Genomic DNA, 23,477 nt, shown 5'->3' on the forward strand with positions numbered 1-23,477 from the left:
CAAGGGATCAAACCCTCTGCTGAGTAAACCTCTGTCTCTAACAGAGCAGCGGAAAAGGACCTGTTACTTTAAATTCCTGACCACGCAAGACCTGCGCCTTCCAGCTGACTCCTCCCACCTTGGAGGGTGGAAAACATCTGAAGTTCACTTGGGACGACATGGTCCAAGTCCTGTGATGGTCTGCGGGGTCCAAAGAGCCCTCCCGGCCACCCCGCCCTCTTCTCCAACCCCCTGCGGGGCGGCCCGCCCCCTGCCACCACTGACTTGTCCATCGTGCCCCAGAGTCTCCTTTTCCCGGACCCCCGCCGGCTCTGACACTCAACATTGTGTCACTTTTCTTTTTCCTTCTGGGCTTCTCTTTGCCAGCTCAGAGCGGTTCAGACCCCTCCACTCTCAGTTACCCGCTCGCGGCTCCTGCCTGGGCCGGATGGGTCCTCTCCCTTGCCTTCCCCTGGCCTGGGCTCCGTCCCTCCAAACAGGAGCTCCAGGAGCGCCCCCCGGCGAGGCTGCCGGGGCGCCCAGCCCGGAATGCTGACCCCAAAATCATGAGCAGGCAAATGGCTATTTTTAAACTGCCAAGTTTAGTAGTCTGTTAGCTGCGGACACAGCTGACGTCATGTCTGCTGAACACAGGGCTCCTGGGGCAGGAGGCAGACACCCCCCAGCTGAGGTCTCACACGGGAACTGTCCCCACATGACGGTGGGTCGGACGCGCTGGCGGCCACGCCAGAGGCGGCCCCCCGTGATGACCGGGAGGTTCTTTGTGTCCCGTGGGGGCTCACGGTGCTGACTTGCCTTCTCTTTCCTCGAGTCTCACACACTAATTCAAATTTTCCACCCATTTCTCAATATTTCAAACTGTTCAAAACACCTACTGTTTTGGCCTCCCCCCACTTTTCTTCTTCAGTGAAAAATTCCTGCTTCTTCCTACTTTTTCTCTCACGTCATGACTTTCAGACCTCTGTCACCCTGACTGCTACCTCAGTGTCCCTTTGGTAGAAAGGCTCTCAGTCTGTCGTCATATCAACACTCTGCCCCTCAGAAATCAGGACGAGTCAACACGATTTTAAATATGAGCCCAACCCCATCTCTCCACACCCCCAAGCCCCGTAAACACAGAGGCCTCGGTGCAGCGGGACCCCGGACTGTGAAGCTGAGACTCCCAGAGGCAGCTGCGGAGCACACCAGCAATCACGCGGACCAGAAGGGCCTTTCCCAGCAAGGTGTCCTCAGGAGGAGAGGAAGCGGCCCCTGCTGCTGCTGTGGCCAGCGCCGCGGGTGTTTCTAGACCTCTCGTGCCACAGGCTCCCGTTTCACGTGCTGAACTTTTGGAAGATTCCTTAAATAATACTAATGTTTAAACCTTAACTTCCAGCCCAGAGAATAAGTAAATATCTGCACTTTCATTTCCTTTTGCCCAAAGAGGTTACATCGCCCATCCCTCATCGAAGGGTGAATCAGAGAATGAGCTGCATCCCAGCCACCTGACCCCCCTTTTCTCCATAAAACCACACTCCCTCCTGCCCCCAAATGAGCCATTTCAGAATTACTGGGTCGGACAGCTGTGTATCACTTCTGTTTAGAATAATCACAATGCCCAGCTGCCAAAGAAAGGCCCATCTGAACACTGTTCTCACAGAGGCGCAGCAGGTCCGAGGCCCCTGGACGTCAGCGCGGCAGGCGCAGGCCCTGGCAGTCTTGGCCCCCCGCCCCACCCTCACTTGTGTGGCCCCCAGACCTGTGGAGGTTCATGCCAGCCTCCTGGCCAGTCTGCGTCTGAGAGACACCAGCAGGCCCGGGCGTTTTCTCGGCTTACTTTTTCCGACTCCCGCCAGCACTTGAGGATGAAGATGTGCGCGTAGATGTCCTCCACGCAGATCCAGCTGGACAGGCTCAAGGTCGTGTCCGTCCACACCCAGTCCATCACGGCCCTCAGCTCCGTCAGGAAGGGGACGAGGCGGAACCTGGGGAGACCGCGGCTCGTTCGGGGCCGCCCCAGCACCCGGCCAGCCCGGGGCCCACGTGCTCCCTGACTGTTCCCACCCCACGACTCGGACACGACTCTCAGACATGCCTCTCTGGGTAAAACCCACCTTGCAATGCAACTGCCCTTCGTCACAAGTCCAACATCTGGGCTGGCATTTTCCTTTTATTATTAATAATTATTTTTTGCTGATAGTCTCAACAAACTGGAATTCCCTTTTTAAGTAAGACTGAAGGGGTCTTCAGTCTCTTTCATTAAAGTCTTACAGCCTTCACTGTACACATTTTTCACTTCTTTGGTTAGATACATTTTTTAAGCGCTGCGTTACTTTTGATGCTTTGCAACTAGGAGAGTTTCCGGTTTCTCTTTTTCAGGTATTTCCTGGTGAGCAGATGGCGCCTGTGCACTGATTTTACATCCTGCCACTTTACTGAAATGTTGATTTGTTCCAACAGGCTTTGGTCTTTGGGATGCTCTGTCTATAGGACCACATAATCTGCCAGCAGACTCCACGCTACCTTTTTTTTAACATTACTTTATGCTATGAGACTGTTGGTCACAGGATTATTAATTACGGGGAATGAGCCAGGAAAGGTCACACGCTTGTGAGTGAGATGAGGGCAGATGAGAGAAGGCGGAGGGGACAGAAGTGTCGTCCAGGGCACACGGCAGGTGACTAAGTCTAACAGGACCCTGGCTTAGTCCCTTCCGTCTCAGCTGGGAGTGAGCTGGCCTGGGCTCCTCTCAGGCCTGGGGACTGTCCCTTGTGTTCTGCTCGACACGGAGCTTCTCCCGAGGCTGGGGCTCCTCCTGGGCCCCCAGCAGTGTGGGCTTCTGCCCTGAGCTACTTGCTTTCACTCAGTGAGACTCGGACACGCGTGGGGACGCACTCTCCTCTGTGACTGCGTCCCGGTCCCCACATCCAGTGCTCCCCTCAGGGCCATGGGATCACCCCTGGGAGACTGGGAGGAGCTGCTGCCATGGAAGCTGGCCCCCGGGAGAGCCAGCGTGCTTCGTGGGAGCGGCGACGGCGCACTTCCAGGCACCAGCAGGCCGGTGGCATTCAGTGTGGGACTAATCCCCCTGCAATGAGCGAGCCCGCTGCACAAGCACGCCGCCGGGGGCGCTGGGACAGCCCTGAGTCCACACGCTCCGCTCTGCTGCTCCCAGAAGTGTGCTAACGCTTAGGGTCGCCTGCCCCTGTCTTCCACCCAAAGACTATCATGGTAATTGTGCAGAAATAGACAGCGAACCACACGGCTGGTCCCAGGGTAGCACCCTGGCTGGGGAGGGGGGAAGCCACCCAGAGAAAGGTGTTTCAGAGGTGCCTCCACTCTTTCCTCAAACCCCTCGGGAGCCCCACGGTGACTACCGGCTGCAGGTCACCCCCCGACCCCGCCGGGGCAGCCGCGACAGCCCAGAGCAGCTCACCCCTGAAACAGGAAGAGGTTGACGTAGTTGTAGCTCTTGGTGAGGAAGTTCCCGAGGACCCGCGTCGGGTACCCGCAGCGGATCTGGTAGGCGGACAGCCCGAAGTAGACGCACTTCACGAAGTACCACAGCTGGGCAACCAGGTTCTGGCTGAACTTCCTGAGACACGAAAACACAGAAGGGTGAAGGAACGGAGTGCTCCTCCTGCACAAAAGGACATTAACTTAGGGTAAAAAAAAAACTGATTGCTCCCTGGCACTTGAAGTCAACTCCGTGAAGCCTCTCTGCGTGGTGGATCTCTTCAAAGGCAAAAGGTGGGGTCAGAAAAATCTTACGATTATAACAAATCCCCATGAATGTGCCCCCGATTTGTTACAGCGTCATTCAGTTGTTCAGGCCGCCGCCACAGTAAGTGATGGTTAAGTGGACTTGCTAACAGACATTCTCCCACCACGGGGATAATGCTGGTACCATGGTCCGACTCAAAGCTCAACAAAGGAAAAACTCAAAACATGTTTTTTACTTGAAATGACCCACAGCTTGGAAGATGCAGAAGAAAGAATTCTGAGAAGTGAACCCCCATTTTTTTGCTAGACATCCAGAAGGCAGGTTGCGTTGTACAGCTCATGAACGCTACTGTAAGTCTGTGCAAAAACTTAGTGGAACTAAATTTCATACTAGGAAAAACCCAGAACACATTCTCAAAGAATGATGAACTGTAAGATCATTTTTAACTGTGGAAAAATGCAACATTCTGTGAGTCTTACGTGTGGTCAGTTGCATACAAATTAGAAGGACAATAAAAGCCAAGCCCTCTGACTCAGGAAGGCCGGGGTATAGCCTTCCTTGTGCTGAGCGTTAAGAGCAACACCTGACGTTTCTTCCACAAACTGTGTATGACTCTTCATGTTGCCTTTTGGATTTGTCTTACTTTCAATTTTGTTATAAGACGGAAACATATTGTTTTAAAACTGAAAACAGCTATTCTTGAGTCTCAAGATCTAAGATCAAGCCAGGAAGGCGTGCACTGTGGGCCCTCCATGTGGGCGTCAGAGGCAGAGATCCCCAAATGTTCCTTAGGAAGGTCCCCCCTGCAGAGAAACCCAACTTTGGTCCTTCAGGACCCAGTGAATGAATGGAATGGCATCGACGAGGTGTCCAGGACACACCACAGGGAGCCCGCACCGGCTCTGCACAGCCTCGTCTCTCTGGGAACTGTCCGCGCTGGAAGGACACCAGGAAAGGACACTCCGTTCTCTCTCCTGGGAAACGTCCCTTGACTTTCCAGACCCTTAGGATGAGGACCACGTGGGGAAGAATTCGTCCAGATCCACCAAAATTACATCAAAGCCTTAAAGCCATGGTGCCTTCTACTCCTTATAAAAGGACCAACCCATGTTTTACTTATTTAAAGAAAAATTTCCCTCCCGTGATGCCGCAGCAGGTCAACCTGGAACAAGCGCCAGCTCAGCGACAGACCCCGAAGTCACCGCGCTGACCGTGCTCAGGGCCGCTGCGGAGGCCCCGCGCTGGGGAATGTCCTTCTGCGTGGTTTCCGCACGTTTCATCCCCGGGGACCAGAGCCGCCCGCCTCCATGTCTGCCACGACACCCGCCGTGAACAGCTGTATGGACTGCAGGCGGCCACTGGGGGTTTGTGGGCAAAATGGAGTGATACCCACAGGAAAAACCACTTATCAGCTTAATTCTTCAGGATTTTGTAGCATCTCACGGCTGACATTCCAGCCAGCGGCCCTGCCTTCCCAGCCCCAGGGTGCCGGCTCCCAAAAGCCTCACCTCTCGGTCACGCCCGGCAGGATGAAGAACATCCAGAAGTGAATCCCGAACACCAGGATGACCTGGAACACGACCTTGCCCAGCACCGTCTTCCGCAGGTACAGCGCTCGGTCCACCACCATGGTCCCGAACTGGATGAGCACCATGACCAGGAACGGCCCTGGGACCTGGTCCTCCGACAGCGAGGACGTGATGTCGGCGGCGGCCGAGTGTTTCTGGGAGAGACGAGGCGGTCAGGCCAGGCCCCTCGCAGGTCCCCTGTCCCTCGCCCCTGGTGTGTGGCGGCCTCTGCCCCACCTACCCCAAAGGCCCAGAAGCCGAAGACGATGATGATGAAGTCCACGGTGTCGGCCAGGAACATGAGCACGTAGACATCGGTCACGGCGCTGTAGTCAGGGTGGATGAGGTCGTAGAAGAACTGCCTGATGGGCACGTACACCTGCAGGGCCCTGCGAGACACACGTGTCTGCTCGGGGGTCCGGACACAGGAGCCACCGGAGCTCCCCTCCCCCAGCCCGGCCCCGCCGCCCACGGCCCCGCCAGGGGCAGGGGGCGCTCCGCTCCAACACAGGCTGTGCGCCAGGCGGTGGCTGGCGGGACCGCAGACCTCTCCTCCTGCTCAAAGCATAAGGGAGGGTGGGAAGCCCTGGAGGTAAGGAGCCAGCTCGTCACCCGATTCAGTTACTCTCCACCTGCGAGACCTCGGCCCTGCTCGCTCTGCACGTTCGTTTCCTCGTCCATGGAAGGTGGTGATGAGGAGACCTGAGGCCCAGGGCTGCGGTGCAGTTGAAGGGGCGCCGGCCGGTGTCCGAGCCCCAGTGCATGCTGGGCAGCCCCGCCCACCCCCCTCCGGCCCTGGGCCCCTCTGGGGCTCACCTTGCTCCGTCCAGCGCTCCCCTGCTCTCGGCCTGGCCATCCGGCCTCCACCCTAACCTCACTGTGCCTGGGTTCTGCCTTCAGTTCAAGGCCACGGTCAGGTGGGGACGGCCCTCAGTCTCAGAGCCCAGACCCAGGGCCACGTCTGCTGCCTATCTGCGTCCCTGACACCTGGGAGGACCTGCGCCCTTGGCCGGAGATGGGCCGTGATGTCGGATAAGCCCCCTCCCCGAGGCGCACCTCGGCCTCCCTCCTTGGGGTGACAGTGTATCTCTGAGAGCCTTCCGGCTTGGGCCTCACATGCCTCTCTGTCTGGTATGACTCTTCCATGATACCGCCTGGAAACACAGACCGTGAGTCCTTTTTCCAAATAGAAAAAGTATGTTTCACAAACGCCATGGACGTAAACACGAATCATCCTTGTTGGAAAGGGGTTTTTCAAAAAACAGTATCACGACGGGCTGTCTCTCTCTGCCCGAAGCAGACACCCTCCGTGTGGGGGAGGTGCTCTCGTCCTTTGCCCTGGCAGGGCCTGACCCTGGCCCCCGCCCAGCAAAGCGAGGCCACGCTGCGCACTCACTTCTTGATAGCGAAGGCTCGCGCTCTGATGAGCTGTTCCTGGAGCTTTTCCACGTACAGCTCCCTCTTGCTTTTCTGCTTGATGCTCAGCACACTGCTTCCCTTCTGGCTGCTGTTCCGGGTGCTGGTGCTGCCTGGAAGGAAAACAAGCCAGGAGGCACTGGGGGTTATGGGTCTGTCCACGCGAACGTCGCAGAACCCCGGCAGCCCCCACGGCGGAGGGGCGGGTGCAGCTGGCCAGAGGGTGAGACGGGCCGGGTCCGCGACCGCAGACGGAGAACTTGGAACCTGCCGCCTCACGTCTGTGGGCGTAACGGGCGTCTGTGGGTTCTCACACCCGCTCTGGCCCCCTCCCGGGCCGTCGAGGTGCGCGGTCTCTGTCTCAGGAAAGAGTCGACTGGAGAATAGGTTTTATGCTAAATGGGGCCCCAGGCTTTTGTTGTGGGTTTTCCAGATTGGGTCCAGGACCCCTGCCTTTTTTCACATCCAGATTCCTTTAACTGTTACACAAATACAACGTGACCTCAGGGTCCGCCTGAAAAGTGTCTTTGTGAGCATCTAGGAAGCTTCAGACAGGACCACGCCAGACACGAGAGCCAGTTACCCAGGGGACACCTGTAACGCACACACACTTGCTATGTATTAAGAAATCAGCAACTGGCTTAGGAAATCTAGATGGTCTAGCTAAAGCCCCATTGATTAAATCAATATATTTTCAAAATAAATGCTGATTTACAGCACCCTGGACACACCCAGCAGAATCTCTGAATGTGTTTAAAGACAAACATGTGCCCAACACCGGCTAGGTGGCCTGCTGACCACCTGTCACAAGCACCTGAAACCCTCGTCCTGCGGAAGAATCAGACACTCTCAACTGTGCAGAGGCACCGGGGCCAGGGCCTCAGCTCGGGGCTGTCTGACCGCAAAGCACTTTCCTTCCCCATGGCAGTATCCGTCTCCTCGACGGCACCCGACAGATTCCCCTGCCCCAGACCCCGGGGCCCCAGGAAAATGACTCAAGCCAGGTTCCTGCAGCCTAGGGTCACCACGGGACGGATACCTCTCTTGGACTTAGTCGAGGAAAAGCTGGACCCCTGGGACGTCTGGGAGCAGCTGGAGCGCTTCCTCCTGACGGCCGCCGGCTGCTCGGGGAAGGTCACGTGCACCGACTCCACGGACGCGGCCAGGTTGATGGACTTGAGAGAGTCAGAGGAGGCCCTTCTGCCGTGGCTGAGGGACAGCTCGTCACCTGAGTCCTCCTTGTCCGAGCCACCATCGGCCACGTCGTCCTCATCCCACAGGCCGTGGCACTGGGAAGGCAGGGGAGGGGCGGCTCAGAGCGCTGCTTCAGGGCAGTAGCTGGAATGCCGCCCCGCTCGGGGTCAGCAGCGTCTGCCCAGGTGAGGAAACCATGTGAAAGACGGGGTGACCAGAGCTGACAACACTGCGTTGTCAGCGGCAATTTGCCAGGAGAGCATGGCTTAAATGTTCTCTCCAAGGAAAAAAGACGTTAAGTGAGGTGGGCGTTGGGGGAGCCCTTTCACAGTTACAGGTGTATCAAACGACCACGATCTGCCCTTTGAATACCTGACAATCTCCTCTGTCAGTTACACACGGATGGAGGTTACCGGGGGTAAAGAGGATGGGACGGGATAAACTGGGAATCTGAAAACTGCTCCTCTTGGGGAGGGATGGAAATGTTAGCCGTCTGGACTGCGGTGGTGACTTCACAGGTGACGGGACATCCATCAAAATTCATCAGAGTGAACATCTGGAATGTGTGTGGCTTACACATCTCAGCAAAGGTGTTAACAGAATAAAACATCTTACACAAGGAGACAGGCTAATTACACAAGAGCAGGAACGGAAGATGTCACGACAGACACGTGCGCGGGCGACCACATCTCAGTTTTAGAGCTGAGAGGTGCGTTTCGGGTTTAGCTTATAACTCAGTGTGTGGGAAGAAACAAAAGCCCCATCGCTGCTGGGAGGGTGACGAGTTCCTGGACCTGAGACGCTCATGGCGCGTCCCCCCAGAGCAATGCGAAGGACAGCGCTGTCGGCCCTCGGCTCTCAGGAAGCACAGCCCTGGCTTCACGGAACCATCGCGCCTGTGGTCTCGGGATTTCAGGACAAGAAACTACAAGGGAAGCAGTGCTGCCAGGAGCTGGGTGGAGGTCGGGATGGAGGGACCAGTGAGGGGATCCACCCCACGCTGTACGCTCCGACGCTCTGCCTCAGGCTCGGGGGGAACTCAGCGCATCGGGCGCGAGGGACTCCGCCTCCTCAGGCCGTTCCCGCAGATGCGAACGGACGAGCAAGGGTTCAACCCCGGGTGGAGACGGGGAAACCTTCTCCCTGATTCACTACAAACTCCACCGCTGGAAGCGACGGGCCCCACGCAGGCCCCACCCACGGGCTCCCGGGGACTCGTCAGGGCTGCGCCCCACCCCGCGCAGCACCTTCAGGATGGAGCGATGGAAGAAGAGCGCCAGCAGCTGGATGAGGTCGTAGAGGACGTAGCCCTCCTTCTTCTCCACCCCGATGATGTTCGGCGGGTGGTACGGCTTGTCCTTGTTCAGCTCCACATTCTTGTTCCAGGGAAAGAACCCAAACTGGAAGAAGTACTTGACCACGATCGCCACCTACACAGATGACAGGAAGTTGACAGCAGCGTTAGCTCCTTCATCGTGGTGGCGGTTTCGCGGGCGTCAGCATCTATCAAGATGCACCCAACTGCACCTCTGAAACACGTGCAGCTTACTGAGCGGGAATTACACAACGAAGGTGCTTTCTGAGAAAGAACAGTTCTAATCTGCAGCAGCGTGGACGGACCTAGAGTTGATCATACTAAGTGAAGTAAGTCAGACAGAGAAACGCAACTGTCGCATTACCACTTGTATGTGGAATCTAAAAAATGATACCAATGAACTTACTTACAAAACAGAAACAGACTCACAGACACAGAAAAGAAACTGATGGTTTCCAGGGGGACAGGAGGTGGGGAGGGGTGAAATGGGAATTCGAGATCAGCAGATACAAACTGCTGTGTATAAAACAGATAAACAGCAAGGTCTTACTGGTCAGCACAGGGAACTGCACTCAGTATCTTGTGATAAACATCATACGAAAGAACATGAAAAAGAATGTATGTATGTATCACTGAATCACTATGCTGTACCCCAGAAACTAACACTGTGAATCAACTGCACTTCAATAAAAAGTTGTTTGGTTTGAAAAGCGAGGATAGTTCTATGTGGGAAACAGTGATACAAAAATTCAAGAAGCAGATTTCCCCGTGTTGACGATGTGCAGTGTGACACGTCCTTGCTGCCGCGGGCACTGGCTTCAGAGCAGGCACGTTCCACGGCGGACCTGCCAGGTCTGCCAGGGCACTCCTGCCCCAGCTCAGGCGGCTTCTGCCGTTGTGTGGAGGCGTTGGCTAATTTTACTGATTCAATTAAAGACTTCTGGACTCATTCGGCTACTAAATAAGCCATGTCGGACAAATGCGAACAGGAAGACCTTTACAGTGTACACAGCGCGGTCACGTGCAGCCTTCAGGAGCACCCAGGCTTCACGCACACAACTGTCACTTTATTCTGATCTTTCTTCTCACCCTTTGATTGCTCACGGGAAGTTCTCTTCAAGAATAAATAAAAGTAAGCGAAACAAAAACTTGCCAGTCGTGCTGGTAACTAGCTCAGGGTGCGAACGCTGTGGAGACGTGCGCTGAGACGGGACAGTTGACGGTTTCATTGGAAACCACATCCACCGTCTATGCCATCAGCGGTTAATTGCGTTACACACAATTCACCAATAAGAAATATTTCACAAAGTCCTCTCCCTTTAGCTCTCCTCTCTCCCTTCTTCCCACAGTCAAGCTTCTGCAAAGAGCAGCCCTGAGAGCCTCGTCTTGGTGACAGCATCCCTGTGTCCCCGAATCCTGAGGATTGCAGCAGAAGCCTGCGGTGTGTCCACCTGCGCTTCCCCCTCACACACCCCCGCCAGCTTCCATTCCTAAAACTGCTCCTTTGCCCACTCATGTCAGCTCCACTGTGGTTCCATCGGCCCAGACTCGTTTCCCACCCAGAAAGTAAAAATAGCCTCCCAGCTGGTCTCTAGGCCTCGGCTTGCATCACGTGTAAAAAGCTTGCTGAAACACACACTGATGGAGCCTGTCCCATTTGCCTCCTTCCACCCGAGGGACCGAGTGCTGAGCGTGAGCAAGCTCAGTGGACTGTCAGTCCTGAGGGCCTCTGCCCTGCTCCGGCTCAGCCTCTTCCCAGCAGGCACAGCGCCGTCAGTCTGGGCACATGCCAGGCTCTCTCTGCAATGACTGGACTCCCTTTAATTTTCGTCCTTCGCTGCCCTCATTCTCCCCCCATCACCCTCCCTTCTGAGCTCACTTCTGCGGACAAGCTGCCGAGATGGCCTGTCTCCACCTCCCAGGCTGCGTGAGGCTGGGCACCTGCTAACTCGTGTGCGTCTCCAGCGCAGGGCAGTTCTGAACAGGAGGAGATTCTGTGTTTACGTCCATCCGCTTGCCGCAGTTGTGTGCGACCACTGAGAAGCAGGAACGGCCTTTTCTTTTCAACCTCCCCTTGAACCCTCCTGCCTGGCATAGCTCTGGGTCGCTGCTCCACGGCCGGGCTGCAGGAATTAACCTCACCTCATTTCCTGACTCTGCCTGCCTCCGGGTGGCAGAGGAAACCAACCGCCCCACTTGCACTCACTGGGAAGGCTTTAAGACGAAGGCTGTGTTATCAGTGGCTCTGTCTTCCTTCTCCACATTCCTAGTACCTGCTCCTGCTTCACTCCTGGGCACAAAACTCCCCTGTGCAGAGGAGTCGGGGGGTACACCTGCACCCCAAATAGGGAGCCAGCTGTGTCCTGGGTCACCAAGTCATGGAACAGAAGTAACATTTAAGAGCCATCATTTGGGCAACGTTGTAACGGACAGGCTAACTGAAGTCACAGATGCGTATACATTTGGCTTCACATCTTTTGTTTGTACTATGGAAATAAGATAAAGGATGTCGATACTTTAAAATGAATTCTTTTGGGGTGATTTCATATGCAACATTGTTTTAACTCTACTGTTGGATTACTTACAAACCCACGAACTTTCTAGACTTGAACTGGACATCAGTCGTGCGTCTTAGCCTTGAAGGAGCGATTACAGTACCTGCCAGTGAAAGCTTCCCTTAGGAACCAGCTCAGGCAATGGGCCCAAACCCAGGAGCACGAGGAACCGTGCGGCCGGGGGAGACGGTCGGCGACCGTCTCCCTGTGACTCCTGGGGTCAGGGTGCCGCGGGGCTGTGAGCTGCTGGGCGGGAGAGAAGCCAGCTTGGACATCTGGGCCGAGTGTCTCTCATCCCTCATGTGTGATGGAAACGGGGTGACAGTTCACCCTTTCTGTCATTCCCGTTTTTAACTGGGTGTTTCTATGAGTTCATGTGTTGACGTGTGGAGAGTGGCTTTTGGTTAAAAAATGGGAAATACGCACATTGCATCTAAGGGCTTATGTGTTGACTGATCCAGCGTCCACTCCCTGAACACGTACCAGCCAGGCGGGTAACTCTGGGCCCGCGAGTCAGTCTCACCCGGCTGTTTCCTCCCCTGTGAGACAGAGTAACACCTGCACCGCCTCGGGCGGGTGTGAAACGTGAACAGAGCCGGAAGCTGCCGGCCCCGACGCCTGCCAGTGTGATCACGTGCCCCCCACGCCTGCCCCGTGGCCGTCTGGGGTCAGGCAGGGGCCCCGCCCAGCGCACCTCGGTGTAGACGATGGCCGTCATCCAGAAGCGCTTGCTGGGCCGCGGCACGGACAGCATGGCCCAGAGGAAGATGAGCACCGGCAGCACCAGCGTGATCATGGAGGCGGAGACCATGTGGTTGAGCACGATGACGAAGTAGCACACCGTCTCGGAGCGCGCCACCAGCGTGTTGTACATGGCGTAGAAGAGCAGCAGGAAGCGCGGCTGCCCCACGTAGAAGCGCTCCGACTCCTCCAGCTCGTCGTCGTGGAACATCCTGCCGGAACCGCCGCATCAGCGCCCGCCCCGCGGCCCGGGCGCTGAAGCCGGGGCGGCCCCGCGCAAGGGCAGCACGCCAAGTCGCGCACATTCCACAGGTTTAGAAAACAAGCCTGCGGTTAGCGGGGGCTGGAAAGGGGGGGAGGGGTAAACTGCTAGGCGGGAGAGAAGCCAGCTTGGACATCTGGCTTGCTAACTGCTGCATATAAAATAGATAAACCACAAGGTCCTGCTATAGTCAGCACCTCGTAACACCCTGTGATGAAACAGAACATGAAAAGGAACGTATATAACACGTGCAACTGAATCACGAGGCTGTGCCCCAGAAGTTAGCACAACGTTGTGAGCTGACTACACTTGAGCTAAAAAAAGTGGTAATAACTTTGTCTTGGTTTCTCTAAAGTACCCATTTCCGTTCTGCGTGACCCCCCATCCCTCCTGGCTTGCGACGAGCCCAGCTGTCTGGTGGAGTCACCCTCAGATCACGTGGCACACGGAGCTGTTAGCCCGTCACCCGGCGGCCAGGGCACCGAGGCGGTGCGCGCTCCCCGTACAACTACCACTGGGAACGGCACGTTTGCTGGGGACGTCCGGTGGCCGCTGGGCACACGGCCTCTGCACCCAACAGCACAGCTGACACCCAGGAGGTGGCCACGGGTTCTTACTTGCTCAGCAGCAGCTCGCTGGCTGTCAGCTCGTGGGTCAGGGGCGGCAGGACGCTGGCCTCCAGCCTGTCCGAGCGGCTGTCGTCAGGGCTGACCGCCATGTGGGTCTGGCCGGCTGAGTCATCCCGGGAGTCAAAGGACAGGTGCTCGAAGCTGACTGCCTTGCTGTAGGATGGCGGGGCCTCCACGTCGCCGTCCTCCGTGGGGTCCTGGAGCGACTCAGCGTCCTGGGCCCCCTCGGCCTCCTCGGCCTGCTCGGCCTCCTCCTCCTCAATGGTCTCTGTGGTCCCCTGGCGTGAGTACAGCGTGGTGCACTGGGTGGGCTCGCTGTCGGGAGAGAGGACGGGCCCCGCCCGGTCTCAGCATCCCTGCGCCCCTCGAGGGGGGCTTGAGACGCCCCCAGCACACCCACACCCGCACGCCCAGGCAGGTGAGGGGGTGAAAGCACACCCCCCCAATTCCATCTGCTTTGTTCCTTCAGGATAATCCGTCTGATCTGCAGAGACGGCAGCAGCAAAACCTGACGCTGACTGTGCCCTCGGCGGAGAACCGAGCCAAACCCCTGGTGGGAGGTTTTAAGTCACATCAAGGCTCCCAGCTGAGAACATGGAGATCCCCGAATGCACATACTGTACCCGTTTCTCTTGCCACGGACACCGTGTAGACATGTGAGTGAGTGAGCGAGTGAATGTGCTTGGCGGAGCCTGAGAGTGAGGAACCAGATGTGCACGAGCTCTTGGTCCTAACTCGGGGGTGTTCAGGACCCCCAGGGCTTTGGCCCAACGCGTGCACATCACGTAGAAGGCTCTTGGAACACCAAGCCAAGCCGGCCCCTGGCTAAGACTTACCTCCGAGACATGGCCTCCGAGGAAGCCGGAGATTGACTGACCGCCCCAGCGAGCTGTCAGGCCGCTGCAGCCAGCCCCCACCAGGTCTAACATGCAGCTGGATGACACCGACGACAGCCACGCTGCCTATGGTTTTGGATATGGTCTGGCCCTGAAGGGAGTCAACAAATCCTGGTACCTCCGGGAATCAACCCAGTGGGATGGCGCAGCACATGCCCGCCGGGACGCCTCACACGGCCGCGGCGTTCTCAGCAATGCCAGGGGCGCCAGCAGCTCTGGACTGAGGTGCGCAGCTCCCAGTGGCCAGGAGCCAGCACCCCCGATTCGCCAAAACGGATGTCAGTTTTGGGCTGGGCTACCCGGGCGAGCCGGTCGGTGTCAGGATTGGCACCCGGCCACTCACACTTTCAGAGGCAATTCGAAAAAGAGAGCGTTTGGATTTCACGCAAATAATTTTGTTTCTGAATAATTTTTGTTTTCTGGTAGGATTTGAAGAGAAAACTAGGCCCAAAGTAATCTGTTTGGACCCAGTGGGTTACAGTCTACAAAGGTGACACATTCTACTGCATAATGAGTATTTTTTTGGGTGGTAAAATATATTCTGGTTTCTATGCCATTTACACATATAACACAGATTTCTTCCCTATCCACTAAACACGATTACACACACCAGATTTTCGGATTTCTTCCTACTGCGGTGTCTTTGGATGAAATCATGAGAAAAAGTGTCCTGTCCTTCCTGACACACTTCTCCCCGCAAGGACTGCCTACTTGAGCTCTCCGTCAAGGAGGAAACATGCTTGGCTCTTTGGAAGCAGGAAGTGCAGAATACTTACAAAGTGATGGGCAATGTGTACAGTGGGGATTTTTAGGAAACTCCTAACAGACAAAAATGGAAGAGCAGTTAGTGTGACAGAACGCTGCGCTGGGAACGACCTGCTGTGTCCCAGGCAGGGCGGCGGTTATGCTCTGGGTGGCATGCAAATCCTTAAGAAACACAAAAACCCCACACATCACAAGAACTTCCACGTGCAGAGATGCGCGGGGAGAAGAGACAGTGACGGAGGAGGCATGCACCACAGGGGAAGCACCTGGAGGCTAAGCTGGTGCTGTCAGCAGACGAGGAGGACACGTCCATGCTGAGCATTTTGCGGAGCCCGGGTCGGGCGCGCTCACTCGTTTTAGGCACAGTTTCTGGTCCGTCTAAATCGTCAAGGGTGGACTGCCTCGAGAGCAGCATGGTTGCTTCAGTGTAGCAGCTAGCAGCGCAAACAGTTAGAGACACAGAGTTACAACAGCAGTGGGACACCTGTGACACATGGGCCACCATGCAGCAGACCACGTGCCACCAACGCCGGGGACAGGGTGGGGCTCAGGACAGCATGGGGCCTGCCCGGCAGGACGCTAGACCACACAGCCCCGGCGTCCACCCACGCGCTGGCTGGTGCTGCGTGAGGAAGTGCCACTCTCTGGTGGGACAGGGACAGGGAACTACGGCACGCCCCGACATGTCTCCCACAGAGCAGAAGTCGTAGCTTCAGAGCTTTGCAACTGAGTGTTTTCCCCAAGGAAAGGACATCCGTTCTATGAAGAGACCCCAGTCCTCGGTCCACGGAGAGCAATCTGGAGCCGAACCGCTGACACAGAAGTGTCTGCTTATGTGGAGTCTGCATCAATGTCATTTTTTAAACACAGTCTCCGGGAGGAACGCGGCAGCTCAGGACTGGCCACAGCAGGCTGATTCCCACCCCGTCCTGCGAGGGACACTCGGTCAAGCCAAACTAGACGCCTGCGGAAGAGATGCTGGTTTGACACACGACTGGCGATCAACCAGCATCAGAAGGACCAGGAGTGGAGCAGCACGGGGCACCCGCAGGGGAAGCCTGGGGGCGCGGCCACTTTGTCTGCCAGCTTTTCGGGGAGCCTGAGGAAGCCCGGTCTTCCAGGCCAGGTTTTAGGTGTTGGCGGAGGTCACTAGGGCGCGATCCCACAGGCTGAAATGCTCAGTTCCCGTCACCCAACCATCAGGGGGCGAGTGATGGCAGATTCAAGACTGAGCTGCACTGGGTGACCCGACTCGGAACCACAGCCAACAGAGCTCAGAGGCGTGATTTCAGTGCTCACGCAGAGCTCAACCCCAGGCGGCGGCACGCACTGCAAAGCCGGGACGGAGGCGCCTGGGACGCTCCCTTCCAGCCTGGGCACAGGAGGCCCAGCCGACCCAGGGGGCGAGCCTTTGTGATGCTGCAGCTGACCCCCTGGATGAACGTCACCCTCAAGTGACCCATGAGGGGACCTCCTGTGTGCCTGGCGCACAGTCAGACGCCACAGTGACTGTGAGGCAGACGTGGGAACCACTCGGGATGATGGCGTGATGTCTGGGGTCACAATGACCCTCGTTCTTCCTTTTTTAAAAATTATTTATTTATTTTTGGGGGACGGGGAGGTACTTAGATTTATCTGTTTATGTATTTATATGATGTATTTATGTGATGGAGGTGCTGGGGACAGAACCCAGGACCTCGTGCACACTAAGCACGTGCCTGACCGCTGAGCTGTACCCTCCCCCTGACCCTCGCTCCTTTCAATGTCCACGTGTCCTGGGTGAAGTGAGCAGGTGACCGCAATGCGACCTGGAGACACACTGGACACGCCTGCAGCTGACACTGGCTGCCTGCCGGGTTTTAGGCAGATCACATCCCCTCTCTGAAATCCCCATTCCATCAGTCGTGAGATGAGGGGACTGGAGCTCTGAGCTTCTGCGACATTTCTGTTTTCAGACATGGACACGTGGCCTCTTGGAAGTTGGTGGCAGGAAGGTGCCAAGCACTGTCTCCGCAGGGAACCACGGCTCCACCCCCACGGCCCGTCTATCATGCTCACTCTGGGCCAGCTCCCGCCAACCCGCAGACCCTGCACGGCCCGGACTCCTGGGTTACGTGTAACAGTCCATCTGCCATCCAAGCTGGGGCTGTTTTCAAAGTGAAAGGGAAGAGGGGGAGTTTAGCAGTAACAGGTGGCGAGTCTCAGCGGGCAGATGCCCTCACGGTGCCGCCAGGGTGCACAGCACGCCTCTCAGCCTTCGTTAAAAAGCAATCAATAGACTTACACCTCTCCTCCCTCACAGCTTTTGACCAAGGGGGCGGCTTTGTATTTGTAATCTTTGGTCAGATTTTAAAAGATCGGCTTGATTTTACTTTAGCCAGTTTTTTCTTTTTCTTTTCTCTCCTAAAATTGTGATTTACAATATTTAGTTACTTCCTTCATTGGCCACATTATCATTTGTTATGCAGCTAAAAGTTACCAAGACAGGAATCACATATGTTTATTTTACGGGCAAATGATTTTCAGTTCACTTTCTAATTTTCTAATTCATGTGATTCAGAAGTTGGTTGTGAAGCCACTGTTCTCAAGCCAGGCTCACATACAACACTCAGGAGGCCTGAGAAACCCCTCAGATTTTACGGAAAATTTTTGTAGTTATGCGTGCTTTTCTGCTTTGGAGAAAGTCTAGTGTTGTGACATTTCAGAAGAGGTTCACGGAAAAACTGTTACCAACCACTGTTAGTGTCGTTGTAAATTAACGAGGAAAAGGCTACTCCGTCCAGCCCCTTCGTACTTGCCAAGCTTAGGGATCTAGGTGAGTTAGAAATCTCTGTGCTATGAAGCAAGGCAAAAAGGAGCGCAAAAAGTTCATCTGAAAAAATGTTACCCATCACATTATGGGGCAGCACATTTTTTTGAAGAATGCGCACTGTGCACGTATGTGACTGCATTCCTTACTACGTGGGAAGAAGGCATTCCAGCTGAACACGGACGTGGCTTTCAGTTAACAGAGCTGCCTGAAGCCTTCTGTGGTGAAATTCAGACAAAGGAAAGCACAGTTTGTGTCAGACCCAGCCCACAGTCAGCAAACGCAGAGCGGGGCTGTCCCAGGCTGCGTGCAGGGACACCGGGACGTGGTGTGCAAATGAATCAACGAATGAATGAATGAATGAAACATTTAGGAAAATGTACATCTTTAAAACAATTTTCTTCTCTTTGTTTTTTGGGGGAAGGTAACTGGTTGGTTATTTATTTATTTATTATTTTTTAAATGGAGGGACTGGGGATTGAACCTGGGACCTCGTGCACGCTAAGCACGCGCTCTACCGCTGAGCTACACCCTCCCCACAGGAAGGGCATTTGAAAGGCATTAAAGAGGCAGCTCTCGATACAGAAAGGAATTTGGTGACAGGAAGGCGCATCTGACTTGCTTCTAGCTTGGAAATCTCAGTCCTGTGCCTGCGAGTCACACGCGGTTTCTCGTGGTTTTTACTGGTTCCTGCTTCTCTCTGGCTCAGTCCAGGGAGGCAGCGCCCTGCCTGGCTGTGCGCGCGGAGACAGCCCGCGATGGAAATCCTGCACCTCACCCACCGCTTCTCACGGTGAAGAGTCCACCCCTCCCTTCTCTGTCAAAAGCAACCCCACGTGTGGCACGTGACGCACCTGGAGATACTGTCGTGCGAGTCTAAGCTGTCCATCCTGCGGGCTGTCTGTGCACCTGCAGGGGCGCCCGGACGGTCGTCGATGGTGTCCAGCCCAGACTCCCGGGAAAGGTTCATCATGTGGTTCTGGTAGTACATGTGGACGCTCTCCCGCGTGGGAACGTTGCCCTGCGGAGAGGGAGACAGCTCAGTCCTGACGGGAGCCCTGGCCTGGGCGGCCTCCGGGCATCCCTCAGTGTCGACGCCATTGGGCAGCATGACATGTTGAATGGGATCGAACACCAAGCTAGTCGGGTCGGCACTGATGTCAACTCGTTGAATTCATGGTGCCGATGTGACTGGGTCATGCTGAACCAGAAATCCCTCCTTGCTCGTGGGTGGAGGTGGGCAAAAGGTACACACTTCCAGTTACAAAACAGTCGGGGGTGGAAAGCACACCGTGGGGACTACAGTTAACAATGTCACACTGCGTAGTCAAAGTTACAAAAGAGCAGATCTTAAAAGTTCACACCACAAGAAAAAAGACTTGCAGCTATACGTGGTGACGGATGTTAACTGGACTTACTAAGGGGATCATTTCACAATTTATAAAGACACTGAGTTATGCTGTACACCTGAAACTAACATAATGTTATGTGTCAGTTGTATCTCCAAAAATTAAGAAAAAGAAGTTTAAAAAAGAAATTCCTTCGTAGATGGAGATGATTTTGCTACATCAGAGTAACTTTTCCAGAAAGGAACTATTATTTTTAAATGCAATCTATGAACTGTATGTGGTTATATTTTGTATCTCTGGGGAGATCCTGATTTTCCCTAAGGGACGTTTCAGATCAAGGTCCCCAGACTCAACAGCACGATCCTTCATGGACACGACAGAGCCTGTGCACCTGCGAGCTGTGGTGACGGGGGTGGGATGTGTGTGTGAGTGTGTGCGTGTGTGTGTGTGTGAGTGGGTGTGTAGCCTCTGATCATTTTCATTCTGAGTGTGGAACACACTGAAATACACAAAAAAGCAGAGACTGTCGGGAGAGAGGGTTCTGTCCCACCCTACTTGGCGCTCTGCATGTGGACCTTCGAAACCCCTACGAGGTGGGAAGAAGCAAACCGAACCGCGCCGGCAGCTTCAAGATCACCTTCTTAATCTCCCTGGTCAGCATGCACCTCTCGATCCTCAGGACGGTGGATATGTCGATGTGCTCCCGTGAGATGGAGTTGAGCCACGTTGTGAAACTGTCCACGGTCGCCAGGAACAGGACCCAGGTAAACTTCAGAATGTTAAATATCCTCTTGATGATGTTATCTGGGAGGAAGAAAAGCAACAGGCTGTCACAGGCACACAGCGCCCTCAGCTGCGGAGCCGCGGGGGCACGGCGACGCTGCCCGGGCCCCGTCCCCGGCGGAGCGGGGCCCTGGGGGCGACGGCGGGGGTTGGGGGGGCCGCAGGCTAGGGGGCTGCCAGCAGGGCTTTCTGCCCAGGCAGAGAAGGGCCCTCAAGACCAAACCAGGGTAGAATTTTTAACCTCTGGTCACAACATCAGGCAGAACCGGTCTCTACGCAGACACAGGCTTGACTGAAGTACAGCCTGCACTCAGAAGTGACACGGGGACAGAAATGCCCGCATCCATCCAGGCAGCTGGGTCCTTCCACGCTTTTCCTCCATGCTCCTTCTTTTAAGTAATAACTGTCTTGGGAAACAGTCCTGTTGGATCTGGAAGACTCTGATGCTTGCCCACTGCAGCGGGATCTCAGCTAAAGAGGCCAGTCCACACGCTAAGAGCACAGCGAAGCCGCTGAGTGATCTTCCTCTTCAGTTTCTGACCACACCAAGCTGTGCCAACTGCGAAGCTCTGCCTGCGGGATCAGCCCTTCCCCCGCCACAGGCGCCCTGAGACCCCCACGCAGCTGGCTTCGCGCCCTTTCCCGCGCTGTGGGCCCACGGACAGCACGGGCCAGCTTGCCCCTGGGGGCCGAAGGACACTTATTTTTTTTCTCATACTCATTATTTCCTTAGACGCTGTGGTGACAAACCTAATTATTCCACCGTTTTGCTGTGGGTGTTCCTGACGACATGGGAGCACGTGGCACGCATCTGGTCAACGTGGGTGGTCACAGACTAACAGGGGAAATCGGGGTTGTTATTCTCATTTATTTTTTAACCAGAGAGCCGGCCAGGGGAGGGAGCAGGAGCTCCGAGCGCAGACTAGACTTGGACTCCTTGGGCCCCACCCCTCGAGGCTGCGCAGGTTTGGAAACGTCAGCTAAGTTTTCTCTGCCTCGGTTTCTTATCAGTTAAATGGGGAAGAGGGTTTTGAGGGGGTTAAGCAAGTTAATTCGTGTGAAGGTCACGGAAGAGCAAAGAAGACGTGAGCCCCAGCCATCGTACACAGCTTCGCAGCAGCCGTGGAGCACCGGCCCCCACGGGTGGGGGCCACACTCGGGAAACGTGGTGCCAACCGGGGCTCCGAGGGCTTCGGGAAGCCTCGTTCTGTGCCAGCAGGTGGCGTCCTCGGATGCACCTGTGTCCAGAGCAGAGGAGCCAGAAACTCTTGCCTGCTGGTAAGTGAGGCCGACTGAAGCCCCTGCTCTCGGAGGGAGGAAGAGCCGTGTTTGTGGGACGAGAGGCATCTGGGTTCACAGCATTTTGAGGATTTTATTTCCCCCCTTTTTTTCCCAGTGGCTAAATCTTCCTCCCAATCGCAGACTCTGTGAACCTCAGAGGACCCTGTGACTGGGCAGGGGGTCAGGGGACATGGATTCTGTCCCTGACCGCGTGGGGTCCCAAGCAGACTCGCTGAGGTTTGGTTTTTCTCCCTAAAATGAGGAGGACCACTCTCTTCCCTAATGGCACCTCTCATTTCACTCTGGTTCCATGTTCTTTAAGTTAATGGCCAGGAGTTTTTGTTGCCTCTGTTCTGATGGCTTCTCTGGGACGACCCCCCGCCTCCTTTCACAGGTACTGGGATGAAAGAATTCACAAACCGACTCTAACCCTTGGATGTAAAGGTCAGGCCTGCGTTTACGAGTCACCTCGCACCTGCACTTGAGATGAGATTTCAGGGGATGCTGGTTCTTGAGCCACAGCATGAAAACGGGACTTACTCTCCGTTTCCAGGCAGCCTCCCGTCACAAACCGCCCAGAGAAGGGGATGCGTCCCAGCCTCCCTCCCCGAGCGTCTTTAGTTACCTGGCCCATCGGACTTCTTCTTGACCGGCTCCTCCTCTCGGTCTTCCCACTGCACGGGACCTGCCAAGAGCATCCCCTGCGCGTGAGTCACGGCCTCTGAGGGTCATTAACACCAACCCCCCTTTTCTGGACTAAAAGGAGTTTTATAGTTAAATCTGGGGCACTCTCCCGATTTGGAAGAGCTCCTGGGGAGAAGTCGCAAGCGTTCTTAGCTGTCAGACTCTCTTCCGTTCAGAATCAGAATCCTGCAACCGGGGTGGGAAACCTGCAGACCTCCGGCCAGCCCTCCCGGCCTTCTGTGGTCCACCTGCCGGTGGGGGCTTAACGGTTTTCTATTTTTAGTAACTGAAAGAGGTCTAAAAAGAATAATATTGTGTGCACTGGAAAGTTACATAAAACGCACACCGTACTGGAACGCAGACACGCCCACCGTGTACCTGCGGTCCCAGCGGACCTCATCCTACGGTGGCGGAGCTGAGTGGCCACAGGGACCCACGGTCTGCAAAGCTGGCAATATTTACTACCTGACCCTTTCCAGGAAAAGCGTGCTGACTCCTGTTACGCATCATCAAGTTTTCATTTTGGAAATCATGGGATAATGCTATAAGTTTTAGTGTGTCACCTCCTAAAATAACATCACAGAGTTTACACTTCTCGCCCTCTTATTTAACGCTCAGGTTGTCAGATCTAGCAAATGAAAATACAGGACACCCGGGTAAATCTGAATTTAAGATAAATAATAGAAATAGAAAAAGGGAGACATTTAACAAACAGGTTTAGCATAACGGGTCTCTACTTCACAGAATAATAAAAAATTCAAAATGTAAATAAAGTTACCAGGAAATATTTGCATAAAATTTGGGGGGAAGACTTTCTTAGGCAAGATGAAACACAGGAACTGCAAAAAACTTTAGACCTATGTCACATCAGAAAAAATGAAATATTATTTAGAAAACATACACCATAAACTAAATCAACAGATAAGTATCGGGTTGAAAAACAGATACGTGTAACACGTAAGAAAAGTGAATGATCCCTAACGTGTGAACATTCTCTAAATTAATAAGGACAAAGAGCCCAGCAGACCGGTATTAGGAAATTATGATAGAAGAGCTTAAACCTTAGATTTGAAAGTAAAAGACAGCAAGAAACTATTTAATAAAAAACGTTCAGTCTCATTGTTTAGGAAAATGCAAATGAAAGCCACCTGCCATCCTTGAGAAAGACACACAGTAAAGAGCAGCGATGCCCTGGGGGAACCACGGGGGAGCCAGCCCTCTCGTACATTCCGCGTGTGAGGGCATGTTTCTAAAATCTTTTGGGAGACTGTTTATTAAAGAAAAAAAAAAGCACACACTTAAGTCCAGAAATCCTACTCTTAATAATCTCTTTTGCGGAAAGTGTGTGTTCTCCCTGACTTTTTGCTACGCCTTTAAACACACACCCACGTCCGACTATACAGGAATTTCTGTGCGAGGGTGTCTGTGATACGCTGCTCACCGCGGCAGGAGTCCGGAAGCAAACCTTATGTCCATTAGTGATGGAACAGTCGGATAAATTATGCATATCCATGCTGCAAAATATTG

The 23,477-nt window shown here is 54.8% G+C and overlaps 1 protein-coding gene across 3 annotated transcripts in view; it reads right to left on the reverse strand.

The window, feature by feature from the left end:
- PIEZO2 (piezo type mechanosensitive ion channel component 2) overlaps positions 1-23,477 on the reverse strand; it is a 283,354-nt gene that overhangs the window by 12,585 nt on the left and 247,292 nt on the right. For 2 of the 3 annotated variants that reach the window (XM_072949277.1, XM_072949279.1), the window contains 12 exons: positions 21,892-21,951; positions 19,840-20,006; positions 18,708-18,874; positions 13,372-13,698; positions 12,446-12,704; positions 9,129-9,311; positions 7,727-7,976; positions 6,668-6,800; positions 5,513-5,660; positions 5,212-5,426; positions 3,416-3,574; positions 1,817-1,964 (listed from right to left, as the gene is read on the reverse strand). In XM_072949277.1, the coding sequence (XP_072805378.1) occupies positions 1,817-1,964; positions 3,416-3,574; positions 5,212-5,426; positions 5,513-5,660; positions 6,668-6,800; positions 7,727-7,976; positions 9,129-9,311; positions 12,446-12,704; positions 13,372-13,698; positions 18,708-18,874; positions 19,840-20,006; positions 21,892-21,951 (2,216 nt within the window). Of the gene's footprint in view, positions 1-1,816; positions 1,965-3,415; positions 3,575-5,211; positions 5,427-5,512; positions 5,661-6,667; positions 6,801-7,726; positions 7,977-9,128; positions 9,312-12,445; positions 12,705-13,371; positions 13,699-15,310; positions 15,479-18,707; positions 18,875-19,839; positions 20,007-21,891; positions 21,952-23,477 lie in introns of all 3 variants that reach the window. The other variant, XM_072949278.1, reaches the window with a different exon arrangement.

Source organism: Vicugna pacos, chromosome 24 (genome assembly GCF_048564905.1).
Source record: "Vicugna pacos chromosome 24, VicPac4, whole genome shotgun sequence".
NCBI classification, from domain to species: domain Eukaryota; kingdom Metazoa; phylum Chordata; class Mammalia; order Artiodactyla; family Camelidae; genus Vicugna; species Vicugna pacos.